At 43.7% G+C, this 22,343-nt stretch overlaps 1 protein-coding gene across 1 annotated transcript in view; it reads left to right on the forward strand.

Moving 5' to 3' along the window:
• Positions 1-10,958: 10,958 nt before the first annotated feature.
• adcyap1r1a (adenylate cyclase activating polypeptide 1a (pituitary) receptor type I) overlaps positions 10,959-22,343 on the forward strand; it is a gene marked incomplete at its 3' end in the record, with an annotated part of 52,989 nt that continues 41,604 nt past the window's right edge. The window contains exon 1 of the mRNA XM_080777608.1: positions 10,959-11,098. Within this exon, the coding sequence (XP_080633734.1) occupies positions 11,057-11,098 (42 nt within the window). The 5' untranslated portion in view covers positions 10,959-11,056. The remainder of the gene's footprint in view (positions 11,099-22,343) is intronic.

Raw genomic sequence — 22,343 nt, forward strand, 5'->3', positions numbered from 1 at the left:
TGCCGATTCAGATAATACGTAGAAAGGAATAATTAAATCTGCACTGTCGGTAGTAGTCTTAGGAGTCTTGTTTAATAATGATAAAGTAGCAGTGTTGGAATTGTGTAATTCCAACAGTGACGAAGGCCTGCGGGCCGAAATATCTGTTTTGTTTGACTGCTGCTGCGGATCCTTTATCATTATTAAACAAGACTCCTACAGAGTATGGATTTTATGTTTCTTTCCTTGCCCCCAGATAAACACCTCCTGTCTCCTAATATCCCTAAGGGTTGCAACAATTACACAAACTAATGGATTTAATTGATTTGTTGCTAATTCAACAGAGCAATTGTCTAATAATGAATCCCCATTTTGAGCATGTCATTTTTAATAAGGTTTGTTGCGGTGTGGGAATTCAGCACGCAGTGGCACTTTAACTTGTCGTTGGCACTGATTGGCCAAGTTCTGTATTATCCCTGTAGGGAAGATACTGACAAAATCAGCACACTCGACCTCTCACTGACAGTGAGAGGTCGAGGTTCAATCCCTGAGGCAAGCTATAGTGTCTTGTCCGAGCGGTGTACTTGTACATCAAGCCACCTCGGCCTCCTGCTACAGGAGATGGGTCTTGTCCGGGCGGTGTACTTGTACATCAAGCCACCTCGGCCTCCTGCTACAGGAGATGGGTCTTGTCCGGGCCGTGTACTCGTACATTCAAGCCACCTCTGCCTCATCATGCTACAGGAGATACGATCCTGCCCTATGGGCCACATGGCTCCGGAACCCATTGCTTCCCAAGACAACTCACTGCTCTTCTCAAGATTATCATCGGACTGACTGCAGTTTAAACTATTTTATGTCTCCCTGGTCGAATCAATTCTCTCTCTGAAACAGAAGGGCAGAATTCTTGAGCCCAGCGGGAGAGGAGACACAGTGAGAGTTTTGCCATGGAAACAGGGCTGAAGTAGAACCACATGTTAGAAACCCATTTACTCGCCAGTGTGACAGAAATAGCCACGTCTATCTTGAACGAAATGACGAATGAGAAATGTTGTTTTTCACATGGGGGATATGGATATAGCCCTGTTCAAATATCCCTGGGACGACATTATGCCGCACGACTTGCAAGGAAATGCATCTCACTAACTTCATCGAATCACGTTTTTGCTGCACGGGAAATTATCCAAATATATTTGAAGTATTTGAAGCGTGATCAAATCTGATAGATCCAGTGCCTGCCTATATATAGCTGCAGATTTCAAGCTCTCCATTTCCTGCTCTGTTCTTTGAGAATGTCCGCACGGAATGGTTTAATACTGCTTATGCTCCATTGATTTATGGCAGAGCCATCAGAAGGGCCCAGCTGTGCGATCAATCATTCCCAGTGGTGGAAGAAGTACACAGGTTTTTTTTTTTACTTGAGTAAAAGTAGCAACGCCACAATATAATAAACATACTCTTTACAAGAACTGCTGTATTCAAAACGAGACTTGAGTAGCAATAGGCTACAAAAGCATTGCAATCAAGATGTACTTGTATTACAAGGAATTCAAACTTGACTTAAAGTATAAAAGACAAATATGATTTATTTATGATATGATTTAGAACTGTTAATATAAACCTGTACTGTATTTAAAGTCAAAACATACATGTTTTGACAGTATCAAAACCTAAGCTGTATGCTTATGAGTAAATCCCTCAAATGCAGTAGATTACTATTTCTGCCTTACACAGCAAAGTCGTTTAATTTTGCCAATTTAACTCAAATGTACAGTATTGAAACTGATTGACCTGTAAAGATAATTTTATTACATTAACATGTTTTTAATTAAGACATTTGTAATTAAATAAACATTGCAGGATGAATTGCTGTGTACCTAAAATGCACAATTATGTCATGCACATGGCATTACGGTTCAGAATAACCATCATTCATTGCTAAGCTTTACTGTGCAGTCAAATCTTCAGTGTTCAGTGTGGTGGTGGTGCAGCTTTTTCACTTAAATCACTGAGGATTCGACTGTGCTCAAACATCTTCACCCCAAATATATTTCCGGCCGCTGAAAGTATTTTATTTTTCAAACTTTTTATTTTTTTAAATGCATGCAAGGTAAGAGACATGTGTCAGATCGCGTCAGATAATCCTCACATAATCCCCACGGTCTGGAACTACTGTATACACCTCCCAAAGTCTGAGTAAGAAAGCTGCCATTTCCGTTCACGAAAAAATATCTTTACATTACATTACAGTTTTTATTTACATTTCTGCTAAGTAACAAGCTATAATATGCTTAGATGGTTTCTATTTATACTAGGATACATTTGTAAAGATGAAACTAAAGTGGTGTTGGAGGAGCTCCACTTCCGATTTATCGCATATACTCATGATAGAGCTTCCGTTGCTCCGGACTGTACGTATATGACGAATGCGGGAGCCAACAGTCTGGCAACACGAGACTAGTGAGTGAGTGGTGACACTGCCTCACACATACAGTCAAAGTCGTACGATTTGTCACACAATGGAAATTGTTCTCCACATTTGACCCATCTCTTGGAGCGGTGAGCTGCAGCCGTGCCGCGTTCGGGAATTATTATTATTATTATTATGATTCTATTAGTAGATTTGACCCCCCCAATCCAACCCATTGATGCTGAGTGTCAAGCAGGGAGGCATTGGGTCCAATGTTTACAGTCTTTGGTATGACGCGGCCGGGGATCGAACCGCGACCTCCCAGTTTCAGGGCGGACACTCTAACCACAAGGCCACTGAGCTGGCCATGCACAGTTGGGAGCAGTGAGTGCATGACACTGCATCACACATACAGTACATACAGTAACAGCCCATTTGGAATTCTAGGCACTGTCCATGGTGCTGAAGACCAGTGGCTGTGGACAATCTCTTCAGACAAAATATTACATGATTGACAACAAAACGCTTTGAAAAGTGCTGCCTCGTCGGTCTCCTGTGGTGGAGAACGTGTTCCAAGTGGCCCAGTTGCACCAACAAGCATTTCAACATGCTGTCATCTCCTCTGATGCGAGCATGGTTGCGTCCTCGGGTTGAGTATACAGAGTGACGTATAGAGGGTGCGCTGTGACTGGCCAGTCGCTGTGATTGACAGCCTACTACACCTAAACCTAACCCTAACCTTAACCTCAGTAAAACTATACCTAAACCTAACCTTAAACTCAGTAAACTATACCTAAACCTAACCTCAGTGTATAGTTTCACTGCTCAGTTTTTGTATTACCGTAATTTTCTTCTCTTTGCTCTCTTTATTGTACTGTTTCTAGGGTAGCGGTTTGGATGGGAGCGTGTGTTTACACACACACTAAAAGCTGGACATAGGAGGGGCTAGCGTGGTATCAGGTACGGTCGCCAGACTCGCCCCTAAACCATCTCACCATTTCCGCCGACCGCTCGGTCCGACGGTTCTTGTATTCTGTATTTTGTTTTACTGAGAATAAGGTTAGAAATAAGTTTAGGGTTAGGCATAGTTTTACTGGGGTTAAGGTTAGGAATAAGGTTAGGTTTAGGCATAGTTTTACTGAGGTTAAGGTTAGGAATAAGGTTAGGTTTAAGCATAGTTTTACTGAGGTTAAGGTTAGGAATAAGGTTAGGTTTAGGCATAGTTTTACTGAGGTTAAGGTTAGGAATAAGGTTAGGTTTATAGTTTTACTGAGGTTAAGGTTAGGAATAAGATTAGGTTTAACCGTTTAAGCATAATTTACTTAGGTTACTTTAGGAATACCAGGCCGCGCAGTTCCACCGGTATTCACTAGCGTCCCTCAAAAAAAAGGGGAAAAAAAGAAAGCCCATTACTGCATCAAAAGTAATCAACAAACTATTCCCTAAAAACTGGTCAAACATCGGCCAAATTCTCAAATAATATATAAGAAAGAGGCAACAATTGTGAAAATAACTGATCTAAAGCTTACACCTGCTATTTGCACCGTAATGTCTCAACTAACAACTTTAAATCACTCCTTAAAACTCATTTCTACAAAGCTGCATTCAATCCCCTACCCATGTGATTTGTGATTTTATTGATTTCTTGTTGTTTATTGTCATGTATTTTCTTCTATTGTGTGCCTCCTTCCTATGTTTTTATATCCGTCTCTCTGTAAAAGCACTTTGTGACTTGTTCTTAAAAGGTGCTATACAAATAAAGCTTTATTATTATTATTATTATTAAACTCTACTACAATTCAAAGTGCAATATCAGGTTATCCACAGTTCAAATAGGATTATTTTGGGGGGGTCCCCAGTTCAAATATGATTATTTTGGGGGGGTCCCCAGTTAAAATATGATAATTTTGGGGGGGTCCCCAGTTCAAATATGATTGTTTGTGTGGTCACAGCCTGAAAAGGTTGAGAACCACTGGTCTAGCTCACTGCATGGTTCTTAATAGGACCTCCAGGGGTCCTTGAAGGGATTCCAGGGGTCCCCAAAATGATTGATAAGTTAGGAACCAAATGGACCTTTATGGCATGGTCCGGAACTCAGAGGGTGTGCACAGCACAGATGCAACCAAATGGACCCGTATTAAGGGTTCATTATAAGAGTCCATTTAAAGGACAATAGCAGTAGCAAATAGTCTCCCTGCGAGAAACATCAAATGGTATATATGTCTGTCTGTCTGTCTGTGCACCATTAATTCAAATCAAACTACAGTCTGGGGGGGTCCTTGGAATGCAGGCAATCACGACGACCTTAACCATTAATTGAACCCAGCTGCAGTGCAATGCAATCCTACATCCCTACTACCACGGGAAGAAGGAAATAACGCATTGCGTTGTGAGCTTCGTCTGTTTTTGGCTAATAGTTAACGATTTGGTGAAACCAAATATAGCCTATCCAAGATCCTACAGACAGTTAAGTAAGTTGCAACTCGCGGGTCCGTTTTGTACTAGTCTCTGACCAGACTACTAGAGACAGTTTGAGTCACAGTTGAACCCCCGACGGAGCTGAGCTGACAGCCTGTTGTTGTGGTGCAGTTCGGTCGGTCGGTCGGCACATGGTAGCTGCTGAGTGAGTGAGTGAGTGAGTGAGTGCGCGCTGGCGTGGCGTGCAGTGCCGCATCGGCAGCACTATAACAACAACACGACAACCTAACCTATCTATCATTTGAAGACTCGCCGACGTTGCACCGTGCACGACACGTCTCCAGACCGTCCAGATAGCAGCAGTGTGTGTGTGCCGCTTTGCGTGTGGAGGAGCCTGCAGGAGGCGTCCATCAGGGCTTTTTTTTTTGTATGCGAAACGATCGCCAATTCAACTGCAAGTCTATACTCTCCGCCGGGGCTGACTGTCAGTGGAAGTAACCCCGATGGCTTCATCACAACATCTGCACAAATTGGTTCCACTGAAAATTACGCAACGGTAAGTCCCCGTTTTGTTTCTCCGTGCATGTGCATCATCATATAATATGCTGCATGCGCGCTTTGGCTGTCCTGTCCCAGTGGTTTGTGCTTCTCCGAGCCTGTTAAATAAGTAGCTGAGTGGGATTATTGCTGTTGTTGCGACATTAAGGCACCAGAGAAATACCCTTTTTTGAGACTGTAAATAATGGGCTGTGTGTGTGTGTGGAACTGTGGATGTCTGGTGTCTTCCCTTTGCGAAGAAAAGGTCATTCACACCAGACAGTGCATTCCATTGATACACGTACGCATGCATGGGTCAATGGATTGGGAATCTATATGGCTGTTACAAAACAAATAAGGGGTGGGGGGAAACGACAAAAAAGGAATACAGGAGAATAAATATTAGCCCTATATATTGCGCACTTTAATCTCCTTATGAATCAATTGAGTTTTGTCAGCCCTGAAATAAATGATCATAGCTCTACATCCAATATATAATCAATGTGGCAGTAGTAGCCTAATCTATCTTGCAGCAAAGATGGGCTACAGAGCCTGCATGTGTCGCCCAATCATTTAGAATGGTTGAGTAAGTGAATATTTAATGCCATTCCCATTTAGCCCTACAACACCGGAATACCTGTTTGTTTGGCATTTACTTAAGTGAATATAGGCCTATATTATATCTAAACAACAGGATCCCTTTAAAGTTCAAATTCATTATTCATGCATATGGATGTGGGCCATGATGTGAGGAATTCAGAGGATGTCAGTTTGATCCAGATCCTTTCTGTAGTTGAGTTTATATAGCCTACATTTAACCATCAAAGCAGAGCCTGTACATTTCTGGTCCCTTTTCTCCTCATCTGGACTGTAATGAGGGCGCTTGGTTCTATATATTCATCAGTGGTTCTCACTCAGACATTTGCATCCCAAATTGACATGTACTGTGGCCACACCCCCTTCTGAAAATAATAGGTGCCAATAAGGAGGACCACTATGGATTTGTGCTGATATTTAAACAAAATCCCAAATTGTTCAAAATGTGTCAAAATGTTGCAGTTCTACAAGCTCACTTTTCTAATCTAGATTGTCTGAATATATTCAGCAGCTATTCGTGTAGATTTTCATCTTACACAAACATTACATTGCCCTTGATAACGAATGGACAATTGTACGTCATGGTGTCTCTGAGCATATACACATCTTACATCATGATGATGTACGATGAAAAGAGCGACACTCACCTCACACAGGTGTGATTTTTGAGGACCGCTCCTATGAAAGGCTATAGTGTAGATTCTGTCTGAACACAAACATTAAATGCCATTGACATTTTACCAAATAACGTACCAAATAACGTACCAAATAACGATGATTTGATTGGCTGAGCACGGAATGTGATTTATGATGATGTATGCTGATGTATGACGATAAGAGCGACCCTCACTTCACACGAGTGTGATTTATTTTTGAGTGGCGCTAGCCCCTCCTATAAACAGCTTTTGTCCCCCCACACGTCTCAAGTTTTGCCATTGACAATTAATGAACGGACAATCTGCAGGCAACAGGCCTTCTGATTGGCCAGTATGAGATGATTCATGTATTCATCATGTATGATCATAAGAAGCCTCACTTCACACGGGTGTGATTTTTTTTTAATATAGCCAAACAAAATAGGGTTAAAGTGCTTAACCCATTCTGACCGGGAACCCATGTTGGTGTTAGCATCATGTTATGCTTTAGATATTGAAAAACAGCAGATCTACAAGCTCATAGCGCGCCACCGAGTGGCGCGCTACGAGCTTGTAGGTCTGCTATTTTTGAAAAATCGAAGAACGACATTTTTAGAATCTGATCTCAGGTCAGAATGGGTTAATCAGACCAGTGTGTGTCCAGTGGAAACCTCGTATGAATCTGATCTCAGGTCAGAATGGGTTAAACTAGTAATTTTTAAAATTTTAAAGTAACTACAGTAGTTGTAGTTTTTTGGGGACCTCCAGGAATCTCCTCATGGACCCCTGGGGGTCCCCGGACCACTGGCCAAAGTTAAATGATCAAGCTGGGCCTGCCCTGTAACGATCAGTGGTTCCCAAAGTGGGATCCGGGGGCCCCCAGGGGTCCTTGAGGCAGCCAGCTAAATGATAGTTACTTTGGAACCAAATGGGCTCTTATGGGTCTGTAACTCTGAGAGCGTATCGTATACTAATGGAACCAAATGGACCCTAACGGGTCCAATTGGTTCCATGTGTACCACTCTGAGTTAAATTAATTATAATTAACATTGATTTTACAATATAAATGGGGGTCCCAGAGGTGGAAAATAGAAATGCCATCAACCCATTTTGGACGGGAACCCCTTTTGGTGTTTTAATCTAAGCATTATGTTAGTAGATCTGCTATTGAAAAATAGCAGATCTACAAGCTCGTAGGTGGCGTGCTACGAGCTTGTAGATCTGCTGTGTGGGGGTCTGCAGGCTAATTTGTGTCAATTTGAGGTCCTTGATGTTACAAAGTTTGCCTTTAACCCATTCTGACCTGAGATCAGATTCATACGAGGTTTCCACTGGACACACACTGGTCTGATTAACCCATTCTGACCTGAGATCAGATTCTAAAAATGTCAGTCGTTCTTCGATTTTTCAAAAAATAGCAGACCTACAAGCTCGTAGCGCGCCACTCGGTGGCGCGCTACGAGCTTGTAGATCTGCTAATTTTCAATAGCTAAAGCATGACATGATGCTAACACCAAAATGGGTTCCTGTTCAGAATGGGCTAATAGAGAGCTGGTAACCACGTGAACCCAAATGGACCCATTTTATACGCTCGCAAGAGCAATTCAATTATTGTTAAACTTCTGCCTTACTTAATTTACCAGAAGTCTACACAAGTAGAGAATGTAGAAGCATTGTTATTTTGATCAATGTTTGCCTGTTAGCTCTCCTACATACTGTATATGGTAGCTCATCAACAGCATGGAATTGTGGACAAAATCGTATCCAGCGATAACAACATATTAAGTCTTTTGGTCTTAGAGGCTAAATGTCATCAAATGGTGGTCTGTGGCTTATATGGGCCTTGGTATGAAAAAGGTTGAAAAGCAGTGATCTAGTCCTCGTCCTCCCCTCCTCGCCTGTACTGTAGCGATGTGGGCGTTTGATGCTGCACATGAAGGCTTATACAATGCATCATGCCTGCCTGGTCCTTTACACTCACATGTCAACCGAAGAAAGTAGTGATTACGATGTGTTAATTCATGGATGTGTAATCGTCCGTGTCTTTCTTTCCTCGTGTGCGTGTGCGTGTGCGTGTGTGTGTTCTGTGTGTGTTCTGTGGACCTCCTGTTTGAAATCGTGGCAACCCCTGGAGCAGTTTCCCTAGCAGGTAAGAGAGTTGCTGTTTAGATCAAACTGTCTAGTTAGTCAGTGATTGACAAACACTGTCACTGTAGTGCATCCTGTCTCCTATAGTCTGTCCAAGTTCCTACTACAATACGTTGTGATGTTTCTATAACCTATATTATTATAATTGTTATATTATTATATTACTCATTGCTTACTCATCTGAAGAGAAAAGCTTGGTCACAAACATCGTCAAATGTATTTCCCCCGGGGCGTTTTTAAATCAAATCTTTGCTTCTGAGGGGGTCCCTGCCCTGAAACAACATGTTTTCAGATGGGGGTCTGCGGCCAAATACAGATAATTCTGGGGGTTCTTCACATGAAAAAGGTTGAGCACCACTGACATAGAAACAGGATTTAGAAGACATCTTTTTTAGAATCGGCCTCAGTCCTAACTGGGTTCAATGTAGTGAAAAACAGCTATTAGTTATCTGTTTGGCAGGCCCGGTTGAGTGTTTTGCTTATGTGTGTGTGTGTGTGTGTGTGTGTGTGTGTGTGTGTGTGTGTGTGTGTGTGTGTGTGTGTGTGTGTGTGTGTGTGTGTGTGTGTGTGTGTGTGTGTGTGTGTGTGTGTGTGTGTGTGTGACTGTCTGTCCTTCGTCCTGTCAATCATCTTTCTGTCTTGTCTGCCTGTGTCTGTTAGTGTCTCTGCCCTGTCTGCTGGGCGTGTCCTATATGTTACCCTCAGTGGTGTTAAGTAAGTAAATTTACTCAAGCACTGTACTTGAGTATTTGTACTTTACTTCAGTATTTCCAATTTCTAGTACTTTTACTTATACTCCACTACTCACTACATCTCAGAGCCAATATTTACACTTTTACTCCACTACAATTATTATTTGACATTTTTAGTTACTAGTTACTTAATTTAAATTTTGATTAGAAAACCACTTCAATCCTACAATATATACATTTCGACCATTTGGAAATAGCAGATCTACAAGCTCACAATGCAGTTTCTCGTGTAGCTTAATAATTGCATTTGTTATTGCATGTACGATATATGTGAGGAGTGCACACATCCGCTGTGTGTGTGTGTGTGTTTACATTTTTGTGTGTCTGACTGTGACGCTTCCTGTTTGTAGTGAATCATAGTGTTTTCGGGAACTAATGAGTAACGTTCCAGAACCCCCAAACCCCCAGAACCTGTCCCGTTCCACAATTACCCCCAGAACCCCTCCCGTTACCTCCCCTGTGTTCTGCAGGGCCTATTAGCAGGCCCTGTCTCACTATAGGACGCGTGGCATTGACTAATTGGACCAGATCTGATTGATGCGGAGTCCTTAAAAACACATTTACGCACATGCAAAAGCCACATCCCAAGGTGTCGGAACTCATTAAGGATCACAAAATACAGTTTGACACGCGGATGACTTTTTGCCGTCCTCATCATGTGCACACGGGGAGGCAATTCATAATGTGTTCCCTAGTTTGCAGTTAACCACTAAAGCCTTTTATTTTAAATCAAATGGTGCATTTACAGTATATAGCACTTTTATCCAAAGGGATTGTGCATTTCATTCATACACCGACGGCGATGGAAACCCTGCAAGGCTCCAACGTGCACATTGGGAGCGGTTCAGAGTCTTGCTCAAGGGCACAAGTTTGATCATACTGTGTGTGTGTGTGTGTGTGTGTGTGTGTGTGTGTGTGTGTGTGTGTGTGTGTGCGCGCGCGCGCGTGCGTTTGCATGCCATACTGCCATTATTAGGGCATCATGAAGGGGTTTATGCCCAAATGATTTTTTCAAAATGCTTTCATGGTGCTTGAAATTTTTATATTGCCATAATCCCATTAATAATAGATACTGCATGGCAGATCACTACTGAATATTCAGTCATTGATTTTTTTACCAGCCATCGAGAGCTCTCCTCGCCAACAAATGCCTCTCCGCTGTGTTTGTGCTTTAATATGAATTCATATTTATTCATAACGAGCAGTGTTTCTCCCCCCAAATGGATACACATGCGGTACGAGCACATTCTGACGAGCATTTAATAGTCAACAGAAAACATGAACGGAAAAACAGAGAGAGAGAGAGAACCGGTGTGTGTGCGTGCGTGCGTGCGTGCGTGCGTGTGTGTGTGCGTGCGCTACTACAGCACAGGGCTGATGTTTGTTTTTTGTGTGTCTTTTCAGAACCCTGGATGCTGAAGTACGTTGAAGACACGGGGAGAGCTGCTCGCGGACCGTCCCTGTGAGAACACACAGTGTTTGTGTGTGTGCACGGCACGCACGCATGCGCACACACACAAACACTACACAAACGCCACCCCGTGGGTCTCCTTTTCTGGGACTGATTCACCTCAGAGACAATGAGAGGATATCTCCTGGCTGTGATCCTTCTTCTGCCCCTGGTGAGTACGAGATGCATGTGCCTACGTGTGTGTGTGTGTGTGTGTGTGTGCCTGCACGTGCATGCGTGCGTGTGTGCGTGCGTGTGGATTGCAAAAGACGAATGCAAAAACGTTGGCTTTGGAACACTGTTCTGTCTCAGCTATTATGGGCAGTCTGTCTATGTTTTTGTAGTAGTACCGACATGTCATAAAGGTGCCATCTTTTTTTCCTCTTGTGTGTTAACTGTTAACACCCTGAGCGCACAGGACGGTCAATTAGTAACGCCCAGCGCTCAGGACGGAGATAGATGTGGGACGTCATCGAAAATGTACCCCGTTAGGGTACCGTTAGGGTCCATTTGGTTCCATTTGTACACTCTGAGAATAAATGAATTAACATTGATCGTGTGAGTGGAGTGAGTCCACTCCATGTCAGACATTGTTATGAAACTATTTGGAGGAAGTAATGTATGCTAGTCACAGTATGCTACATTGATGTCGGCATCATCAAATGTAACAATTCCCACGTCAGCTTTCATGTCTTTTACTGACCTCTTTGGAACACTAACACACACAGCCAGGCTGACCACAGAACTGCTTGTTCAGCTGCCCAGAGGCCCCATTTCATCAGCACACTGTTGTGTGGAGAGACACTATAGCATCGTTCCCTCTTCAATATGGATATTACATACTAGGTGTAACGGCCAAATGAGTGGAATTGTCCAAATATATTGGGACCATGGGGTGGCGCTGTTGGCGTTATAAGCGTCTGGGTTTCTGGAACTGGTAGGGAGGATTGACCCGGAAGGGCAAAGGTTTTTGACCGCAGGTACGTCATTTGACAACACTGGGTGACAGCGAAATGTTTGTTTGGTCCGAAATGTTTGTTTCGTGTTGTCTATTCTGATTATTGCTTATTTTGATCGCAGATGCTGTACTGATTGTGAACAGGTGAAGCAAATAATAAATACTCAAAAGCACGAAGAGCGGCCTGTATTTATCATTGGAGCGAACAGTACAGTCTAACATCAGCGCGTCAGCCGGTCCAACCACGGGTTCAACACCTCGAGAGACGGAGGCTCTCATACTAGGATTCACATTAGTACATTTTAAAATGTAGCCCGTTCAAACCAAGACAGTGTGTGTTATTTTAACAAGCTCGAAACGCGGCATGAAGCCACGCATTTTGAGCTTGTAGATCTGCTACTTTTGCTATTTTCCCGGAAATATCCGGAAAAGTACCAGTTTGGGACGTACAGTATGAAGTTTCATGTGTGTGACATGAAGTCCTAGTGTAAACAGGTCCTATACAATGGAGATAGAGGTCTGAGCACTTCCTTTCTGACACAATAAGCCTGATTTGTTTTTGTTTTTTTTATATTAAGTTCAGCACTAATGTCAAGTATAGTATGAGTCACACCTATTCGGTTGACTCACGTACTGACTCAAGTATGCTATGAGTCATCATACCTTTTTTTTCCCCCTCAGTTGACTGTTTTAGAAATGCCAATAACGTGGATCAGTGGCTCTAAAACCTTCATTTCAAGGAGCCCCATAAGTCTGGGGTCGGGGGTCCCGTACCTTGTCATAGATTCGAAGGTGGAAGTACCTTTTGTAGTTCATATTTGTGTGTGTAATGGTGCTTGTGGCGGAGATCCGCTGTGTTGTCACTTCTTCTCACTCTTTCCTTCAGCCACTGACGAGCTTGTCTCGGGGCACCGTATACGGCCACAATGGCGACGTGTCACTCTTATCGTTGGCCCTTTGAAATAGTTTTTCTCTTGAGGACAGTGAGGATCTGCAGGGCAACTCGGACTGCCGTCTCTTCCGCTTTAAGCCATTTAGACCTGAGATCAGATTCTAAAAATGTCTTCTACATCCTGACAGTTTTCCATTCTGACCTGAGATCAGATTCTAAAAATGTCTTCTATGTCAGTCGCTCTTCGATTTCTACAAGCTCATAGCGCGCCACTCGGTGGCGCGCTATGAGCTTGTAGATCTGCTATTTTTCAATAGCTAAAGCATAACATAGTGCTAACACCAAAAGGGGTTCCCGCCCCAAAATGGGTTAAGCTGGGAGGCCAGCAGGCCAGCAGGCCTCCCAGCAAACAGATGTGCTTGGATGATTTGCCTCATCCAAGCACATCTGTTTCAGTGCACCTCCAGTGGCGCTGTCTGCTGTTTCCGGCTGCCGCCATCGATGCGATGATGTCGAGACGTGGGAGATGATGGCGTTCTGATGACGCCGCAGCACGGCGGGATCCAGTGGGTTCCGTCCGTGCCTTTTGTCTATCTTTATTCCATATAGCTGCCATCTTGAATCCTGTTGCACTTCCTGCACCTGTTTTAGTAGTGACACAATAACCTAGCCAGAGAATAAATAAGCTTACATTGTTTCTAGCAGTCCCTGTGTATGGCTACAGGATAATGATGCTTATTAGCAACAGAACACACACGCACGCACACACACACGCATGCACGCGCGCTCACAGCAGCGCTGTGGCCCCAAGGGAGCTTACTAACCCAAATGCATATACCGTAGCTTCCATTCTCATAAACCCATTCCCTTAGGCCGGGCAAGCTGGAAACTCCGCCCACACCCACCGCCAACACACTACAGTATTTTGGGAAAATAAACAGTACTAAGTTCTTAGTAAACAGTGTGATTTAGTCATTTGTGCTGCACCGTTCAGAGCATGAATCATTCAATTACAAGGTAATCATGTGTGTGGTTTTTGTAGGAAACATCTGCCAGCTCCAGTCAAAAACAATGAACTCACGACTAACACTGTAGACATAGTTGGTTAGTTGTTGCTTTTTTTTTTAGCTGAGGCTTAACTTCTGCAGCAGTAGTACCTGATCGCTGGCTGGTATAATATTTATTGTGACCGAAGGTTGCAGTTAACTATGGAATTGTGCGTTTTTCCGTCACTGAAAATCCCCATACTTGGGATGTTTTTTGTCACTCAAAAGCCTTTTTTTCCTTTCACTTTTGACTGATACCGGTCCATTTAAACTCTAGACGGGCCCGCCCCAAAGTCATTTGAGCAGCCGCACCTGGCAGCCGGCGAAAACTAGAGTTCTCAACAGGCCCGAATATTAAGGCCCTGTACACTCAAGACACTGCCCCCGCTGCCACCCTTAGAATCTCCACATATGAAGTTCTGACCTGTTCTGGCATTCCATAATATGTTGATCTGACTTCGTCACACCCTGTACACTCAAGACACGCTCCATATATGGCCAGTGCACGACAGCTGTTGTAACTGTACCCCCCTGGTGTCCTCCACTAGATCTAATTGGGACTAGAGCAAAGTGCCTTGCTCGATCGAGTGAACGAACGAGGCAAGAGAGGGACATTAATTTATCTTCCCTCGTGCAGCGTGACTCTCTCTTGCACCATCCAGTCACAAGCTCGCCTCCCCAACCTTAACCCATTCTGACCTGAGATCAGATTCATACCAGGTTTCCACTGGACACACACTGGTCTGTTTAAGCCATTCTGACCTGAGATCAGATTCTAAAAATGTCAGTCACTCTTCGATTTTTCAAAAATAGCAGACCTACAAGCTCGTAGCGCGCCACTCGGTGGCGCGCTATGAGCTTGTAGATCTGCTATTTTTCAATAGCTAAAGCATAACATGATGCTAACACCAAAATGGGTTCCCGTTCAGAATGGGTTAAGGCTTCTGCCGTCTCCCAGTGCATGTGAAGTGTCTTTTCTTCTCTTTCTCTGTTATAATGATGTCTTTGCCCTTACAATGCAATTGACATACCACATTATTCCCAATTGTCCACCTTCTTCTCGGTTGACGAGGCAGAGGCAGAGAACCGTCCTGCGTCGTGTCGAATGTCGCTGTATGGCGAGCTTAGCCCATTCAGACCGGGAACCCATTATGGTGTTCAGCATCATGTTATGCTTTAGCTATTTAAAAATAGCAGATCTACAAGCTCATAGCGCGCCACCGAGTGGCGCGCTACGAGCTTGTAGGTCTGCTATTTTTGAAAAATCGAAGAACGACTGACATTTTTTTAGAATCTGATCTCAGGTCAGAATGGGGTTAATCAGACCAGTGTGTGTCCGGTGGAAACCTCGTATGAATCTGATCTCAGGTCAGAATGGGTTAGAGGTCGAGCGGATCGAATGGGATTTTTATTAGCTGGGCTGGGCGGTTGCAGCGGGCGGGACTGTGGCTGCGTTATGGTCCTCAGTCACACGTAGCCTTAGGGGGGGAAGAGAGAGACGGGCTGCTGCTCTTACAAAATGGGCGGCTTATCTGGATGCCACATCTGTTGGCGGAGAGAGAGGAAACAGACAGAAGCAAATGACGAGTATGGAGGAGACTGTTATAAAGGAGGCTAGGACCAGTGGTGGAAAGTAAACGAGTATATTTACTTGTATTGATCCTATAAACCAGGGGTGGGCAACTGGCGCCCCGGGGGCCACATGCGGCCCCCACCTTCACTTAATGTGGCCCTCAGGTTAATATCAGAACACTGATATAGTATTGATTGCAGCTGTTACAATTCCAAACATGCAAACATGACCCGCTTTAATTACTTAGTGACTAGTATTAGAATATTATTATCTTTTTGTGTCCAATGTAGTTATATTAACAGTTCATAAAGTTAACATAACTATAACTAAATGCATTTGAAATTCAATGAAAAGGTTACTTTTCAGGATTCAAATAAAAAAATATCAAAACGTTATTCAGGATTTCAATTCAAATATACAGTAGCAAAAATAGCAGATTTTGAGCTTGTAGATCAGCTATTTTTGCTACGACAATAATATATGGCCCTAGGGAGTGAGGGCAAAGTTGCACACCCCTGCTATAAACTATGTAATATTATACGTCTAAGGACTAAGAACCAACCAGAACTGATCCGGTTCCCATTGGGAACCAACCGGTGCAAAGGTAGTCTGTGGAGGACAGACGAGGAAAAAAGAGAATTAGAAAATATAGAGGATAAGAGGTGAAAGGAGAGGTGTGGATGAACTCCAAAGCATGTAGACACAAGTGGATGTCATCCAAGGAAGATGGCGTCCCTAGATTTACAATAAGATGGCCAGTAAATCAGAAGATAGCGTCCATAGATTTACAATAAGATGGTCCGTAAATCAGCGTCGCAAATTATTCTCTGCGTTTGCTTTTCTTTAACCAATTTAGGAAGGGAACGCAACACTGTGTCTCTTTAGCGTTTAACCACTTTAGGCCTGACGTCGAAATTTACAAATAAATCTTCTAAATGATGACAATTTTCTGAAAAACCTCATGTTTCTGTATCAGTAGTGGTGCTCAATATTTCATGCCAAGGACCCCAAAAGTCATACGTAATTGGCCGCCGACCCCCCATCTGGAAATATGTTGTTCCAGCAGGGACCTCTCAGAAGCAAAGATTTTAGTTCAAACGTTCGCTCTGAAAGAGCACACTTTCAAGATTTTTCAAAAATAGCAGACTTACAAGCTCGTAGCGTGGCACTCTGTGCCGCACTATGAGCTTGTAGATCTGCTATTTTTCAATAGCTAAAGTATAATATAATGCTTGAAACACCAAAAGGGGTTCCTGTCCAGAATGGGGTCATTGTTTTTGACTGGAGCTGGCAGATGTTTCCTACAAAAACCACACACATTACCTTGTAATTGATTCATGCTCTGACAGGTATTAAGCTGTTGAACAATAGCAGATCTATAGCACATATTATACAAGCTCGTAGATCGACTTGTAGATCTGCTATTTTTGAAATATCGTGAAAATATGGCGCAAATCTTTGAACATATTTTCTTTCACAGTGAACGTTTTTAACTCATCATCTTTGCTTCTTGGGGGGGGGGGGGGGGGGGGGGTCCCTGGAACAACATATTTTGAGATTGGGGGGGGGGGGCAGCGGCCAATTACATATAATTGTTGGGTTCCTTAACATGAAATAGTTTGAGAATCATTTACATGGAAACATACGTTTTTTTCAACTGTCAGGATCTAGAAGACATGTTGTAGAATCTGGTCTCAGGTCTAAATGTGTTATAATATACTTGTTTTGTATGTTATGTAATGGACGGAGTATGCGAGATCATAACAATGGTGGACAGCGCTGGTTGATTTGGCAGCCACGGTGGTAAATGTCTTTAACTGAAGTGACGTTTAACCCATTCTGAACGGGAACCCATTTTGGTGTTATAGCATCATGTTATGCTTTAGCTATTGAAAAATAGCAGATCTACAAGCTCATAGCGCGCCACCGAGTGGCGCGCTACGAGCTTGTAGGTCTGCTATTTTTGAAAAATCGAAGAACGACTGACATTTTTTAGAATCTGATCTCAGGTCAGAATGGGTTAATCAGACCAGTGTGTGTCCAGTGGAAACCTCGTATGAATCTGATCTCAGGTCAGAATGGGTTAAATACCATGCTGTGATTTGCGTATACTCTTGTGCTGCCCTCTGTGGAACACTTCTACATACCGTCACCGATGATTTGTGAATGTGATTCAGATGAGGAAAATGGTCTGGTCTTTCTATAGCTCCTTCAGCCAAAGAGCTTTACAGTGTGCGATACACACACACACACACACGCACGCACGCACGCACGCACACACGCACACACACACGCACACACACACACACACACACACACACACACACGCAGGCACAGGAGCAATTACGGGTGTCTCGTTTGGTCATTGTCGGAAGGTGTTGACAACATGAGTATCGGCAAATTATGCAGCCGATGTGTCACGATTTTTCACCATTTTCAATTTTCCCAACATATCAAACATAAAATAATAATTGCAGATATATATATATGCCTATATAAGCTCAGAACATGTTGGTTATTACAATTGATTTAGCACTTTTTAACAGAATATCGGTCAACGTGTATCAGTAATCGCTAATCGGTGGACTAGTACTCTCCGAAGGCTCAGCAGGCTCTAGTCAAACCCATGTCTGGTCTAGTATAAACTAGGAGAGATGATGGTTATGAACGTACAGTAGTACCATGACATACTGTATCTCATGGTCATGTAACCATAACAGCTGTTGACCTATCGTGTGCACTCTTCTGATATCGGTCTCGTGTTATAGTCAGTGAGCCGCCCCACACGGTGCTGTTGCTGATCACATCTCCAGACGTGAGTGCTGTAATGATTTATAGCGCTTTTACAAGTGCTCAAAGCGCTTTACAATGGTTCATATACATTCATATATTGGGAGCTGAAGCGGCGAACAGTCGACGCCAGCGTCCTCACTTCCCCACACTCGCACACCAATGTCGGCAAGCTAGCCCCGACCGACTCACTGGAGGCAATGTAGGGTTCAGTGTCTTATTGCCCCGAGGACACTTCCACATGTGGACAGGAGGAGGCGCCGGGATTCTGACCCACGGATCATTGGACGACCTGCTCTACCTCCTAACAACGCTTCGGTCGTGTAGTAGTACTACCTTTTGGTACTTGTTGTTGGTGCCAATACTTTCGTGTCCGGGAACACCTTTTGGTGTTTTAACTAAGCATCATGTTATACTTTAGCTATTGAAAAATAGCAGATCTACAAGCTTGTAGGTCTGCTATTTTTGAAAAATCGTACATTAAAAGTAAATTGTTATTGCCAGGCTTTCAGCTCAGTGGCCTTGTGGTTATAGTGTCCGCCCTGAGACTGGGAGGTCGGTGTTCGATCCCCGGCCGGGTCATACCAAAGACTCTAAAAATGGGACCCAATGCCTCCCTGCTTGACACTCAGCATCAAGGGTTGGATTGGGGGTCCCTGCGACATACTAGCGTCATGTCCAGGGGGTGTACTTGTACATCAAGCTGCCTCACGCTACAGAAACAGGAGATAGGCTCCTGCCCTGTGGGCCTCATGGCTCGGCAAGGCTACTTACTATTATATAAAAATAAGTTGTACTTTTTCCCCCATCACTGGGTGTTGTTGTTGTGTGTTGGTGATGTTATCGGGGGCCTGGTGTGAGGTCTGTGTGCTCTGCAGTCAGACGCCCAACTGTGTTTCCACTCGGTGGCTCTTCAGTGTGTGAGTGTGTGAGACAGAGTGTGAGAGACAGAACACAGCTGGAGCACCGACAGGATGCCAGACACTCCTACAGAATATACTGGACTCACTTTTTACTCCCCCCGACCAGCTGCTCACACTTTAGGAATGTGTGTGTGTGTGTGTGTGTGTGTGTGTGTGTGTGTGTGTGTGTGTGTGTGTGTGTGTGTGTGTGTGTGCGCGCGCGCGCGTCTCACGTGCACTGCACATTGCATGCATTGTGCATATGTTGATACATACTGTACTGTTTTGAGTTGTACATGCACGCTCAACCGAACGTAGCATATTATCGTTGCTGTCGGGCAGAAACCTCCTTAACTTTTTGTGTATTTTTTTATTTTAGTAAATTAACGCTCCGTCTTGATCACACCACAGCGTCACACAAAACAACCCCAAAGTAGCAGATCTAACAAACTCGAAGCGTGGCGCGAAATGACGCGTTCTCCGAGCTTTGTCGATTTTTGCTATTTTTGAATTTTAATCCTGAAAAGTAACAGTTTTGGACATTTCCCGAAGTTTCCACCCGACAGAGACGATATTTGGTTGCTTTATGACGTTTCGTGCCTGCGTGTGCTTGTGCACCTATGAAAACCAGTTGTAGTCCGTCTAATAGAACGGACGTACTGTAACATGTCATCCAGGCTGCCTTTAGTAAAAATAAAAACAACAAAAGAATAAATTATCGTACTTAACCCATTCTGACCTGAGATCAGATTCATACGAGGTTTCCACTGGACACACACTGGTCTGATTAACCCATTCTGACCTGAGATCAGATTCTAAAAATGTCAGTCGTTCTTCGATTTTTCAAAAATAGCAGACCTACAAGCTCGTAGCGCGCCACTCGGTGGCGCGCTATGAGCTTGTAGATCTGCTATTTTTCAATAGCTAAAGCATAACATAATGTTAACAACAAAATGGGTTCCCGTTCAGAATGGGTTAAGTTCTACGTGTCTGATCCTGTGCCAGACAGATTGGACCCATCACTGTACAGCTCTGGCTTCTATATGGCTGTTTCTGCCCGGCTGCTTAGCAACATCTCCATCTTTACTGAACACACAAAAAGAGCTCTTTCCAACAAAAGGCTGGTGCTTCTATTATAAATGCAACCATTTACACAACCATTATGTTATGCCATTTATAAGACTAGACCTGTACGGTACGTGCCTGTCGGCTACGGGCGGCTACTGGCCTACTTGAGGAACGATGCAACTCGGGAACCTAATTATACCCGTTGTCTACTTGTCATAGCACCCGTCTAGACTGTCTGTGTCCCACATGGAGATCTCTGTATCTGCCGGGGTCTGAAGAGGTCAAATTGACTGACTGGAACGCGTGTGTGTGGAATATGAAGTCAGTGGGCAAGTCGGTCTTCTCGAGTTATGTGCATTACAACCGTACACACGCGCACACCCAAACGCACGCAGACAGACAGAGAACTATTTTAGTACAAAAGTCCTACGGGAGCTTTCGTTTGTTTTGTGTGTGCCGCCTCGTACCACACTAATACCTTTGGTTGCTTTGTTGTAGGCCAGCATCAGTGTTTTGTACTCGATCCATACGAGGGAGCGGAGGAGAAGGGAGGAGACATGATCATTTTGTCTGGTGTGCACCGTGTGTATTCGGGGGAATCCCTCGGTGGTGGTGGTGGTGGTGTGACGATACGTGGAGGCCCGCCGCCTGCTCATATCAGTGGACACCGATAGAGAGAGAGAGATGAGTCAGCCTCTCAGGGCTGGACAACATTATATACTGTATACATGCTACAGGCAGTGCTGGACAGTAACCAAGCATGTTTAGTGGCGTACCGTACTCGAGAGGACATTTCTCATTATCTGCACTTCAGTTGAGTATTCCTTCCACTATGTTTCAACTAGCAGGGGGGGGGCACTATAGTGCATCAAGCTGTGCTTCACGCTACAGAAACGGGACATAGGCTGCTGACCAAATGGGCCATCATATCATATATGGCTCCAAATGGGCCATCATATCATATATGGCTCCAAATGGGCCATCATATCATATGGCTCCAAATGGGCCACCATATCATATTATGGCTCCAAATGGGCCATCATATCATATGGCTCCAAATGGGCCACCATATCATATTATGGCTCCAAATGGGCCATCATATCATATGGCTCCAAATGGGCCACCATATCATATTATGGCTCCAAATGGGCCATCATATCATATGGCTCCAAATGGGCCACCATATCATATTATGGCTCCAAATGGGCCATCATATCATATGGCTCCAAATGGGCCACCATATCATATTATGGCTCCAAATGGGCCATCATATCATATTATGGCTCCAAATGGGCCACCATATCATATTATGGCTCCAAATGGGCCATCATATCATATGGCTCCAAATGGGCCACCATATCATATTATGGCTCCAAATGGGCCATCATATCATATTATGGCTCCAAATGGGCCATCATATCATATTATGGCTCCAAAGCATACTCACTCCTCTGGGAGTCTTTCATGAGAGGAAGTCTTCTCTATTGTCTTCATATTAATGATAATGATAATGAACTTTATTTATATAACACCTTTCAAAACAGGGTTCCAAAGTGCTGTACAGTACAAAGTTAAAAAAAAAACATATAGCAAGTCACAATCAAGAACATTTTGAAAACGAGAAACACAAAAGGAAAAGAAGACAAATAGCAGCAGTTTGAATATGTACGATCCCCTAAAGAAAGGGTAAAACACATTCTGTGTAAAGGTGAGTTTTTAAAAGGCACAGATGGTGCTAACCTTACTGTACATGCACCGGTAGAGCATTCCATAATGTAGGTGCCCGGGCGGCAAAGGCCACACGATCACCTCTGGTGACTAGGTTCGTCATAGGGACCTTGAGGAGCCTTTCACACATTCATTGTTTTCAGCCTCTCTCTCCATCATTCTCTGTGATTTGGGTTGAATGAGCGCACAGTAGATGACGTGGACATGAAGGCTCTTATAGTTTGGGGTTTTTTTGTTGAACGCTGAGACGTTTACGACGTACTGTTATACAGTATGCTGGTGTTACTACTCATACGTCCGTTGGCTTGCATCAGCGAATTGCATTGGCTATTTGGTAGCGGGACATTAATCCCATAGCCTGGAAGGATGATTACACTGTGACTTTACATAAAAAAAAAACAGACGTTTTAGAATGCCATCAATGCATTGAAAGGGACACAAATCACCTATGACCCGTTCT

Source organism: Protomyctophum bolini (assembly GCF_963924005.1).
Source record: "Protomyctophum bolini genome assembly, chromosome: 12".
NCBI lineage: Eukaryota > Metazoa > Chordata > Actinopteri > Myctophiformes > Myctophidae > Protomyctophum > Protomyctophum bolini.